This window comes from Pinus tabuliformis, chromosome 8 (assembly GCF_031772625.1).
Source record: "Pinus tabuliformis cultivar Carrire ecotype Pingquan chromosome 8, CPIR1, whole genome shotgun sequence".
NCBI lineage: Eukaryota > Viridiplantae > Streptophyta > Pinopsida > Pinales > Pinaceae > Pinus > Pinus tabuliformis.
Window position 1 is genome coordinate 1,362,205,022 of NC_142294.1, and position 13,496 is coordinate 1,362,218,517.

General features: G+C 38.7%; 1 protein-coding gene across 1 annotated transcript; it reads left to right on the forward strand.

Annotated features, from left to right (window-relative positions):
• Nucleotides 1–319: 319 nt before the first annotated feature.
• LOC149240551 (putative disease resistance protein At1g61300) lies at nucleotides 320–2,533 on the forward strand. Its single transcript, XM_089370211.1, has one exon. It carries the CDS (start codon nucleotides 320–322, stop codon nucleotides 2,531–2,533), a length of 2,214 nt encoding a protein of 737 aa, XP_089226337.1.
• The last annotated feature ends 10,963 nt before the right edge of the window (nucleotides 2,534–13,496 follow it).

Sequence of the window (13,496 nt, forward strand, 5' to 3'; positions counted from 1 at the left end):
GCCTCTTTATTCTCAATACGACAGGCAACAGGCACTGGCCCCTCTTCGCCACAACTAAAAGCAAGCGCTTATTCTCCCTTTATCTTTTACTTCAAACTCTCGGATTCCAGTAAACTTTCTCCAAGTTTCGAATAAACTTCATCTCCAAGTTTGCTTCCGCCATTTCCAATCGCATAATCGCCTTAAACCTATATTAATGCTCCATAAGTGCCCAATCCACCTCCCTTGCTCTCCATCACAGCTCCTCTTCATCTGCCCTGCATAACTCGCCGCAGATAATACTCTCATTCCTTTTCTTTCCAACAGTAACAAGAAAGTCATGGCAGTCGTCACCAGGGTAAGAGGCAACGAGATTATCCACCCACTGGTGCAGTTGATAGCCGATGTTATCAAGAAGGAGGATACCCATCACATTCTGCAATTTGACTTGAGGCCTCTCGAGATCATTGTACAAGATATTGCCGCCCTCCAAGATATTGCGCCCCCAGAGACTGTGAAGATTTGGCTGCAATTGCTGCTAAATTCTCTCGCAGAGGCCAAAAGCCTACTCGATCGCTCGGGACGGCGCCAACGCTGTCTTGACTGGCTCGTGAACAACCCCAGGAGACAGTCCCAACAAAGAAGAGGATGGAATGCATTTTTTGATGGGCTCTATAATGTTATGCAAACCGAATTGCCAATGTTGATCACTTCTCTGCAGTTTCTTTCATCAAAACCGTTGTTGCGTAAAGAGCGAGTAGCTGCCTCTGTGTTTGTAGATGGTCAGCCCCTCTCTGGAGATGAAGCCTGGATGCTCTTTCGGAGAGTGGCTTTCAAAGATGTCCCAGTTTCTATGGATATAGAAGAGCGTGCCAGGATAATTGCTGACGAGTGCAAAGGTCGTCCTTTGGCCATCAATGTAGTGGCAGCATCAATGGTTGGGCAAGGCAGTGCAGAAGAATGGGCTAATTGTTTATCTTCAGTGAAAAAGGTAGATCCATCTTTTCCACCTACTTATCCTCACCTTGATGCAGAGCTCTATAGATTGCTACGATGGAGTTATGATAGTTTGCCTAATTCAATTGTAAAGAATTGCTTTTTATACTGTGCTTTCTATGAGCAAGGTCAGGAGATCGATTCCCGCAAATTAGTGGAAATGTGGATTGGGGAAGGTCTCATCAATAGCAAACAGGGAGCATATTCAATGGACATGGCTATTGGCCGCAGCTATGTAAAACTCCTTCTACATCGTTCCCTGTTCCACATTGTTAAACAGTCTGGAACGAATGTGCTTAGGGGAAAAATTGGATATAGGAGAGAGAAATGTCACGATATTTTTCCGAGCATAGGAGTTAAGGATGCTATTCGTGAAATGGCAATGTATATAGCCCAGAAAGAGGAGAACTGTTTGTGCATGAGAGGCCAAAATCCGCCAAATTTGCCAGAGGCTGACTATGCGAAGTGCAGAAGGATATCATTTCCAGATAATTTTAGTGGGGCTCTGCCCACTGACTTGAGATGCCCAAATCTCACAACTCTCATCTTACAAGGCAATAGACATTTGGAATTGTCTCCCATAGAACTTCTACTGAGCAGGCTGACCTCTCTGAGGGTTCTCAACCTGTCGGGCTGCACGGAAATAACTTCAGTCCCAACATCAATGGGGCAACTAAGACTGCTTCAGTTTCTGTCGTTAAGTCGCCTCCCCATCCGATATTTAGGTGAAGAGGTATGCCATCTGTCTGAACTTCAATTTTTGGATCTTTCACGGTGTGAAGAACTAAAATCATTGCCATCTCAGATTGGACAGCTCAAAAATCTCAAGCATCTTAATTTATATGGATGTTATTCTTTGAGGATGATTCCGCCTGAGATCACTGAACTTACTTCCCTGAGCAGACTCTTTGTACCTTCTTTTAGTGAAGCACTTGAAGGTTGTTGGAGTTGGACGGGTCTTCAAAACCTGACGGAGTTGGAAGCACGTTTAGGCAATACCCTTAAAGATGGCATAATGGGAACCTGGTCGGAGATGAGGCACTTAGTGTTGCACCACAGTATGTGGACTCAGAAAAGGAAATTCCCCGATGGCATGCAGAACATGAAGAAGCTACAGACTTTTGTCCTAGACGGACATGGAATGCTAAGTTTGCCAAATTGTAAGTTCGAACATCTTGAAGTGGTAAAATTGAGACGGTGCTACAACATAAGGGAGCTGTCTGCATTGGAGTGGTCGCCAAATTTAAAGTATTTGAAATTGGAGGACTGTGATGATTTGACTGAACTGGGGATCGGGAGTCGGGTTCCAAGTGGATACCTAAGGTTAGAAAAATTGGTTCTCAAAAATCTAAAAAACTTAGAGAGTGTGGGTGGACCATCAAGCAGAGGCGTATGGGATGAAAGAACGCTACCACACCTCCATGTCCTCCAGATAAGTCAGTGTCCAAGTTTGCAAAGGTTGCCCATTGGAATGGAAAAGCTGGAAAAGCTGGAATTGAAATGTGAGAAAGAGTGGTGGGAAAGCATAATGTGGGAAAATCAGCACATCCTCACATGAAATTTCAGCTTCAAAAAATCTTTGTATGTTGTTTTTAAAAATTTCCGTTTTGTAAAATATATGCTTATGATTTGAGAAATGAATACATATCATTCATTAAATAAATGAATTTGCTTCGCTTATGCTTATGATTTGAGAAATGAATACATATCATTCATTAAATAAATGAATTTGCTTCGCATATTGTATGGTTAACTTTTATTAAGTTTATCATTCAAAATATTTCATAAATTTTAATATTTTATTTTATAAATTTAATCAATAAATATACAGAAATATAAATATATTTTTATATTTATAAATTTTTATTTTTAATATTTTATAAATTTAATAATTATGTGTTTTTAAAAGATTTTGCATCCCCTTCATATGCCAGGCACGATATTTTTTCGAGTATTTATCAGAGTTTCTCTATTTGTATATAAATAATTTAATTATATATATTTATTGTGAAGTAAAATATTTTGAATTATGATATAATTATATTGGAAATTAAAATTTTAATTTTAATAAATATAAAATTTTAAAAATTAAAATATTAATTAAATTGAATGTGTTTTATAAATTATTTTTAAATTACTATAAGAATTTAGTTTATTATTATTTTATTTTTATATGACATTAAATAATATTGGTATCACATGATTTAAGTATTTAATAATATGTCTTGTCTTAATTATGGGAGGAATTCAAAGAGATTGTTTCATTCAACTTATTTTTCTAATAGGCTAGCCACACATAACAAAAAACACTTTTTTTTTTGGCTTAATTTTGTATATACAAAAAAAAAAGTATATGCATATGTGGTTAAGGTTTTCCACAATGGAAATGAGACCACAACCAACTATCTAACCAAAGAAACAAATAAACTATTAAGTTTTAAAAATGTATCTTAGCAAATCAAACTATGTCATATAGAGATCTAAATTGACATCAAAATTGCTAAACAAGAACTTAAGTACTATAATTGAAAAGGTAAGTTAAAAGGAGACCTAATAACATATTAAAATCAAGAGGGAATCTGAGCAGGACCTAAGTAAGGAGAGGCCTATTGTCCTTTTCCATTCCATGGATTTCAATACTTCATCTGATCCTTTACGATGAAAAGATTGAAGCTAGTTCTCTTGGAGGTGGATGTACTTAGAGGTTCCACAATTTCCTCCTCTATATTGAATCTGTCATCATGAACTTTGAACATGAAACCATACATAACCTGCGAAGTATGTTGAATTTGACCTCCAATTTTTTTAAGTTTGTCATCTAGGTACATATTTTTTTTTCTTTTCTAGAGCAATGACAACTAAATTGTCGACCCATCAATATAACTGCATCAAACTAAAGGCCTTGGTATCCCGAGACTAGGAGAACTCAATATCATCAATCCATATTTGAAACTCATCTTCCACAAGAATACTTGTTATAATGGATCGAGTAAAATTATTGAAATCTTTATTGTTAAATTTTTTCCTTAGATTTCAAATTATTTAGTTAGTTTACTCTGTGTTTAATTAATTGAATTAGTTGAAACGTGAGAAATAGAAAATAGAAAGAAATACACACACCATCCATAACAAACACAAGATTTGTCAAGAGAAATTCTTATAGGAGAAAACTTAGCTAGAAGGTGAGGTTTATCTACTCTTTTATTTGGTATGGAGAATGTGTAAGTACAAAGAAATAGGTACTCCTTATAGAGTTACCCAATACTTATGGCTTATATGGTTGCTACAAAATATTAACCCCCTCTATCTCACTATCTAACTTCCCACTCCAATTTTCTTTGCTCAACTATGGAACAAAATATAATAGCATAGAATGGAATAACTACTCCTCCTAGGGGCTTAATATATAACATAGCTTAGTAGCCAACTAAGGGTCAAATTTGACTCCCTCAACTAGAGTTACAATTTTTGACCTTCTAGAGTTTTCTTGAAATTCCACACATGCCTAGCTTCATATTTATGAATTACAGGGGTTGGCGTGGCATCCATTTGTACCATGGGGATCAATATGCTAGGTCAGTGATGAGCACCAATATTGCAGCAAGAATGATGCAACTCCTAGAGCTACCAACTTTATTTCATTAACCCGGGGTTCGTACAAACTTGGAGGTGACAGTGTTGTATCTGAAATTACAACCATTGTTCTTTTAGGTACAAGGCATATGATTTTGTTGGCATCCTACACTAGAGTGCCTCCATAGAGAGACTTGCCATAGTGGCCAATTGGCTCTCTTTTTCCTGTACTTGCCTCCTCAGCCATGTGTTCTCAACCACTAGTTGAGATTTCATCACTCTTTCCTTGCCTCTTATCTCACTCAAATCTCTACCCGTCTATAAAAACTTATCTTCCATATGGCCCACATCCTCCACATTCCTTGATTTAGTTATTTGCATCCAACAATGTGTCCTTGCTCTCTCCTTTTCAAGCTCAAAGAGTAGAGGGATGGAAAATTTCTATGGTATTACTCTACCTCCCTCAATGAATCTGTAATAGGATATGAGATTGGGTTGTGGGCTAGGTTCCTATAGCTCTTGGGATTCCCCCTTTACTAGAGTATCTATCTCCCACTATACTTGTGTTGCTTCTTCCTTTCCTTTCCTTTGTCCCTGCTATCCTTCCTACTCCTTTTTCTTTGTTTCCTGCAATGCTCACGTAGTTTCTTGTAGGACTGTTTGTGTCTCCTGTAGGAGGATTTTTCCTTTTTTAAAGGGTGTCAAAGGTTCTTTGATTTGCTTTGCTGAGGTTTACTTGGCGAAAGGCCTCCTAACATACATTATTGGTGACTTTGGGGAATCTTGTTTCGATGTGCCCTCTTCAGCTTTCATTTCTGGGGAGACTAGCTTTTCTTGTCCTCTTGATGAGTCTTCAATGATGATAGGAGCCTTGGTAGGTGTTTGTGGCCTCCCCTATTTTATCCTCATGCTCCTCCTTGTTTTGAAATATAGGGGAGTCTTCCTTTGCCTTTTTCATGTTGACATTATGGGTGTGCTTAGGGCAGTCAAAGCAGCGACTACCTCCTTCTCTGTGGGTTCAAGAGACACTCTTGGGGATTCCTCCCCTTCCTTTCTATGTGTTTTAGGGCTTGTCTCATCCCTTTTTTATTCTTCCCCATTGTTCTTCTCTCCCTTGGTTCCATTTATCTCTGCCTCCTCTTCTTCCTCTGGCTCATCCTCTTCTTCTTCATGCTCCTTTTCTCCTTCTTTAGGTTCTTCTTCCTCTTCTTTAGGCTCTTCTTCCTTTGACTCATCCTATTCTTCTTCATGCTCCTCTTCTCCTTCTTCAGGTTCTTCTTCCTCTTCTTCAGGCTCTTCTTCCACTTCTTCTTCTGGTTCTTCTTCCTCTTCCTCATCACTAGAGGTTGGGTCTCTTTCATATATCTTCTTTTTCCATGTCTATAAATGTGGACCACAGAATAGGGACTCTTAACTGGCATAGATCATCTTCTAGTATGAGCTTGATTAGTCCATGATGTGCTAGTTTGTTGTAGCAGCTACAACCTGATGCACGAGAATTCAACCCAAGGAAAATCATTGTATTTTAGTAGGCATAAGGGGGTCATGTGTTTTAACGAAGTTGGATTCCTAAGTGTTGAATTAATGTAATATTTAGGCTTTTGAGTAAGTAGGATAGAAATTAATTAGATAATGTGAGATATTTTGTAAATGCTCTCGAATGAAGGAGAACATGAGTGGTTAATAATGACAAGAGAGTTAGAAGTCAACTATAACTCTTAAGGCAATTTCATGATTCGAGGAACTAGAGAGGATTCATAGGGATTAACTAGAGTTAGAAGTAGGACATTTAGGAGTTAGTTCAGTAGATTAAGGATCTGAACAAGAATTAGTTCAACAAAACCTTTCTAGTATAAATGTAAGCCTACGGGCAGAGTGTGAGGAGGAGGCCATTGATATTCAAGATCAGGGCTGAGAGACAGAGAGTCTTGATATGTAATCAGTTGTTCATATTTATCAATACAGAGGTTTATCCCAACTGTATATGTGTGTGTGTTACGGGTATTGATAGATTAAATTGTGTGTGAATTCGTAGGCTCTGTAACAGGAGTTGTGGGTAGAGTTCTGTAGAACACGCAGAGGGAGAGAATGATTCAAAGGAATCATAATGGGTCTTTGAATCCAATTAGAGGATCAGAGTGGAGCTCTGGAGAGACTGTGATGTGAGATTTCACAGAGTTCAAGCTTAGGAGTGAGTTGAGCAGCAGAAGCAGAAGGTCGAAACCCTAAGGAAAACCCAAAACCACAGGAAAAACACTGAAGAAATGAATTAAAGTCAAAGCAAAGGGACGAACTAAGAGGCGAGTCATCAATGCATAGGAACTATTGGATCTTGAAGATCAATGGTGTAGGTGACAAAGAACGAGAACCATCAATCTCATAGATCAACGGTCATCGCATGATGGAAGAGTGAAGAAGATAACTAGCGAAAAGGTGGATTATTACACACAAGTGGTATTTCAGCCAAGCAAGAAGTGGTAAGTGTTATTGAGGGGTGAGCACCTGATTCCACTAACCGAGCGACACGTAGCAATGAAGAGGAGAGAGGAAACTGCTTTATCGGGCAGTTAATCCTTGTGCTATTTTTCCACCCAAAATCGTTGTGGACCGTCGGATCCATTAAGCGTATATCAACGACGGAGGAGTGTCGCACAAGTTAGATTGAGTGGGAAAAGACATTGGTCGTTGGATCATGGAAAGAAATGGATGACGAAGATCGAGAAAATCAGAGATCGGTGAATGGAGAGCGCAGCGGAAATGCGATGGACCGGATGTGCGGACCTGACGATTTATGAACACGAGTTCATTCTTTTTTAATTCTGTCAAGGACCAAGGAAAAAAGGCAAAAAGGTAAGTTTATGAATGTTTATGTGTGTTTCTATTAAAAGGGGCATAATAGAAATAAAGCACTGAGAGAGGGTTTTGTGGTTAAGTCTGATATATCAAAGCAAAGTGTGGAGTTTGATTATATGTGGCTTAAGTTTTAAACTAAGTTTTTTGAGGGTGAAGGAGTCCCGATAGAAAGGAAAGGATGGATTAAAGGTTAGACTTGGTTAGTCTATAAATTGTTTTGCAGAGGTTAAGAAAGGGGCCTTAACCATATTCTAAATGAAGATTTGACTCGTTTGTGAGTTAAATTCCTGGGACAAATGTGCTTATGCATTTTACATGCATACTATGGGTGTAAGCGGGGGTAACCCTGCGTCATTATTACTATGGACCAGCAGATCCATTAAGCACAGATCAACGACGGAGGAGTGTCGCACAAGTTAGATTGAGCGGGAAAAGACATCGGTTGTTGGATCGTGGAAAGAAATGGACGACGGAGATCGGTGAATGGACAGTGCAACGGGAATGCAAAGGACTGGATGTGCGGACCCGATGATTTATGAGCGCAGCTTCATTCTTTTAGAAGTCCGGCAAGGACCGAGGAAAAAAGGAAAAAAGGTAAGTTTATGAATGTTTATGTGTATTTCTATTAAAAGGGGCATAATATAAATAAAGCACCGAGAGAGGGTTTTGTGGTTAAGTCCGATATATCAAAGCAAAGTGTGGAGTTTGATTATATGCGGCTTAAGGTTTAAACTAAGGTTTTTGAGGGTGAAGGAGTCCCGATAGAAAGGAAAGGATGGATTAAAGGTTAGACTTGGTTAGTCTATAAATTGTTTTGCAGAGATTAAGAAAGGGGCCTTAACCATATTCTAAATGAAGATTTGACTCGTTTGTGAGTTAAATTCCTGGGACAAATGTGCTTATGCATTTTACATGCATATTGTGGGTATAAGCGGGGGTAACCCTGCGTCATTTGGTATCAGAGCATAATTTGTAATTGAAACAATTGGTGTTAAAACAGAACAAAGAAATTCTATGTGAAAAAATTGAGAACAAAGTTATGTGTCAAAGATGTTTATGCAGGCAAGGAAGGGTCAGATTCTAATATGAAAGAAAGTAGGCACACAGAAGTGATGTGTAGCAGAACTTGCAAATGCAAGAAACAAAGGACAATCCATTCAAGGTACAGGTGGAATGGTAGAATAAGATCATGCAGAGATCTTGAAGGTGAGGTGATATGTTCTATTTTGATTTGATTGGAGAATGTGTGTTTGTACATTGATGCACAGATAACAACAAAAGAAGGTGAGAAGGTTGCAACACTTAGAGCAAGGAGTGCTTGACTTGGTTCCAGAGGAAAGAACCAGAGAAATGCTAAGATATTGAGCTCAGAGGAGCTTAGTAAAGCATATGTAGTAAGAAGGAGACTTGTTACTACGAAGGTATTGTTGTAGATCACAAAGGCAATTCCACAAAGGATGTGGGTAGAATTGTAAAGGTAATGAAGGAAGCTAGTAAGACTTTATAAGAAGAGGTGGTCAGAACCAAGTATTTCATTGTGATTGAAATACAAGAGGACAATTGTGTTCTTAGAATATGCAGATGAGTTGAAGCTTAGAAGGAGCAGAGAGAAGTGCTCAAAATAGGTTCCAGAGATAGAGAACCAAGGGCTTGCCAAAAGACCAAGTATAGAGGATAGCTTGGTGAGATAAGTTGCAACAAGGAGGACTTGTTGTTGCAGAGGCTTTAATGCAACTCATAGTAAGTGAGTAAGGAGCTCATGAAGAGAGAGGAGAAGAAGATGTCTACTGATAGTCATAGAAGAGGTTCTGAGGAAGACCACAATAGAAGAAAGGTGAAGAAGAGAATGCCAACGCAAATGGCAAGAGGATGAGTCAAGAGGAAATTGACAAGGAAATTGGAGAGATGAAAGAACAACTCGATGTATTGATGATGATACTAGAGGAAATCCAAAGACTAGGTTGGGTCTTGAGGAAGAAGCCAGTGAAGTGGCATAAGTTGCAGAGAAGGCTACAATAGAGGCAAGTGAAGTGGCTGATGGAAAAACTCAGAGAAGCTGAGTTGGAAATGAAAATGGAAGTTTCCATTTGTGAAGCAGAACAGGGTGAAGTTCTGAGTGAAGGCTTGAAGACTGAAACTTCAAGTGAGGCCAAAGGATCACATGGTTTTAAATCTGACAATTTGTATATGTTTGCAGGTGAAACATGTGAAGGAAAATTTGCTGATATTGACATGAAAAAGAAGGAAGAAGACAACAAGAATCTAAATTCTATTATGGAAAAAGATGAGATAGATAGGTCTCATATATAGTTGGGGAAATATATCAAGCAACAAAGTGAAGGGCTTGAGGAGATTGAAGAGGAGACCATTCAAAAATTTCTGAGTCATAAAGAGAACTTGGAACAACAAGGAGATATGATGGTTGAAACATTAAGTGGGACCACAGGGTCTTATGTTTTTAAAATTGATAGTTTGTATGTGGATGCAGAACAAATGCAGGAGAATATTAATGCAGATGGTGAGACAAGGATAGCTCTTGGAGAAGGTAAACAACAAGAGATTAAAGGAAAACTTGAAGAAGAGACTATGTTAGTTGAAAACATAGTAAAGGATCATCATTTCGGCAAGATGATAGGCACAGTGGAAATAGACATGGAAGCTGTTGAGACAGTTAGTAAAAAAGAAGGACATCTACTGAAAGATGTTAAGAAGGAAAAAACCTATGCAAAGAATTTAACCTTGGGAGAAGGAACATCTGATGATTGGTCACTAACAAAGGAGGGTTTTACAGAGGATGAGAAATCTTTTGAATCTGTCAAAAGTATGGAAAAGTATCTTCCAGAAGATGAATACTTTGGAGTAAAGGATAAGGGAGAAAATCTCTTGAATGAGGAAGGCAGTGAATTATTGCAGCAGAAAGAACTTAGTAATGAAATTGTTACAACACAGGAACAATTTTTTGTGGGAAAAAGAGATGAAGTTCAGTTTGAAGAACTGATATGTGAAACAACAGTTGAAGCTGTTGAGCCTTGTAATTTTCAAACTGACAATTCGTTTATAAATGCAGGGATTATAAGTAATGATGAAGTACTTGCGAAGTGTCACATAGAAATTGCATTGTTGGAATATTTGCTGGGAAATTCAGAGTATGACAGTGTGATTGCAGAGGAAGAAGTTCACTACAATGAACAAGGACAGAAAGACATCATTCGAACAAATGGTGTGGAGGAGAGACTAGTTGACAGTCTCATGAATTCTTTTGAGAATTCAAAATAACATACTGATGTCCTGATAGAGGAGAAAGAAACAAAGCAACAAATTGAGTTGTTGCCAAAGGAAGATAAGGCATAGAAGCCTTATGTTTTAGATTTTAACAAATGTTTTGTGAGTGCAGGTTTAGTTACAGATGCTGGAGGAAATTTGGCATAGATGAGCAGCCAAATAAAGATGAAAGAAGAAGATTATGTGGAAGAATTTAATCCATGGAACAAAGATGCTCAATTTCTAGAGAGGATGTTGGAAAGTCATGATTCAGTGAAGATAGAAATAATCATGAAAGAGGGTAAGGATGAAAGGGAGGTAGTAAGCGTAGGAGTCAAAGCAAAAGTTGGAGCAAGAGAAAGAGCAATGTCTACAATGGTAGCAAGAGCAAAAGTAGAAGAAAAAGTAAAACAACAACTACAAAGTGAAAGTAATCAACATTAGTTTGAAGAGTTAGTGGACAGCAGGAACAACCTGAAGTAAAGAGTAAGAGGAAGAAGTAAGAAGCAGAATATGGACCCGTCCAAGGATGAACTGGAGATAGAGATTGAAGAATTATGACAATTGATGATGAAATAGTTCATGTGGAGGAAATTGATAGCAGCAAGAAGGATGATCAATCAAAACTTGAACTTGAATGACAAGGAGAGGAAGATGAAATAGAATACATCAGACATACAACAACAACAAAGGTGCAAGGCATTTGGGCAGCTACAAATTAAAGTTTGGGACCCTGGAGGTTTTCTATCAACCTATGAAGACACATGATCAAGAGATCATGAATATTTGCTACTTTGGGAGTCTGATGCAGGAGCATTCAACCCAAGGAAAATCATTGTATTTTAGTAGGCATAGGGGGGTCATGTGTTTTAAGGAAGTTATATTCCTAAGTGTTGAATCAATGTAATATTTAGGCTTTTGAGTGAGTAGGATAGGAATTAATTAGATAATGTGAGATATTTTGTAAATGCTCTCGAATGAAGGAGAACATGAGTGGTTAATAATGACAAGAGAGTTAGAAGTCAATTATAACTCTTAAGGTAGTTTCATGATTCGAGGAATTAGAGAGGATTCTCAGGGGTTAACTGGAGTTAGAAGTGGACTTAGAGGAAATTTAGGATTCAGTTCAGTAGATTAAGGATCTGAACCAGAATTAGTTCAACAGAACCTTTCTGGTATAAATGTAAGCCTACGGGTAGAGTGTAAGGAGGAGGCCACTGATATTGAAGATCAAGCTTGAGAGACAGAGAGTCTCGATATGTAATCAGTTGTTCATATTTATCAATACAGAGGTTTATCCCAACTGCATATGTGTGTGTTATGGGTATTGATAGATTGAATTGTGTGTGAATTCATAGGCTCTGTAACAGGAGTTGCAGGAAGAGTTTTGTAGAACACGCAGAGGGAGAGAATGATTCAGAGGAATCATAGTGGGTCTTTGAATCCAATTAGAGGATCAGAGTGGAGCTTTGGAGAGACTACGATGTGAGAATTCGCAGAGGTCAAGCTCAAGAGTGAGTTGAGTAGCGGAAGTGGAACATCGAAACCCTGAGGAAAACCCAAAACAACAGAAAAAACACTGAAGAAATGAATTAAAGTTAAAGAAAAGGGACGAACAAAGAGGTGAGTCGTCAATGCATAAGAACCGTTGGATCTCGAAGATCAACAACGTAGGTGAAAAAGAATGAGAACCATCGATCTCATAGATCAACGGTCATCGCATGATGGAAGAGCACGGTAGATAACTAGTGAAAAGGCAGATTATTACACATAAGTGGTATTTCAGCCAAGCGAGAAGTGGTAAGTGGTATTGAGGGGTAAGCACCCGATTCCACTAACCAAGTGACATGTAGCAGCGAGGAGGAGAGAGGAAACCACTTTATCGGGAGGTTAATCCTCGTGCTATTTGTTCACCCGAAATCGTTGTGGACCGTCAGATCTGTTAAGCGCAGATCAACGACGGAGGAGTGTTGCACAGGTTAGATTGAGAGGGAAAAGACATCGGCTGTTGGATCGTGGAAAGAAATGGACGATGGAGATCTAGCCAATCGGAGATCAGTGAATGGAGAGTGCAGCGGGAATGCAATGGACCGGATGTACAAACCCGATGATTTATGAATGCGGGTTCATTCTTTTTGAAGTACGACAATGACTGAGGAAAAAAGGAAAAAAGGTATGTTTATGAATGTTTATTTGTATTTCTATTAAAAGGGGCATAATAGAAATAAAGCGCCGAGAGAGGGTTTTGTGGTTAAGTCTGATATATCAAAGCAAAGTGTGGAGTTTGCTTATATGTGGCTTAAGGTTTAAACTAAGGTTTTTGAGGGTGAAGGAGTCTTGATAGAAAGGAAAGGATGGATTAAAGGTTGTACTTGGTTAGTCTATAAATTGTTTTGCAGTGATTAAGAAAGGGGCCTTAACCATATTCTAAATGAAGATTTGACTTGTTTGTGAGTTAAATTCCTGGGACAAATGTGCTTATGCATTTTACATGCATATTGTGGATGTAAACGGGGGTAACCCTGTGTCACAACCACCCTCCAAAATTTTCCTTAGCATGTTTTGGAGCCTCCCTACCAACCTTCATAGCAGCTTGCCTTGCTTCGTCAAGTCCTCAAGCTTCAGTGTCTTTCTTGCTCAAAGGCAGTATGTCGATCACAATTTGATATTTTCCCTTCATAGGCTGCTCACCCAGACTTGGTCCAGTTGTAGGTTGATCAACTTCCCCTTGAAAATTGAGCTTTTCTGGAGGCAAACTAGCCTTCCCTCCAGAAATTGCGCAATCCTCTCTGATAGCCTATTGGGCTCCAGGATTGCGCAATCCTGCCAGCCAA

Coding starts and splice junctions, on each gene's coding strand:
- LOC149240551 (XM_089370211.1), top strand. CDS start 320: ATGGCAGTCGTCACCAGGGTAAGAGGCAACGAGATTATCCACCCACTG.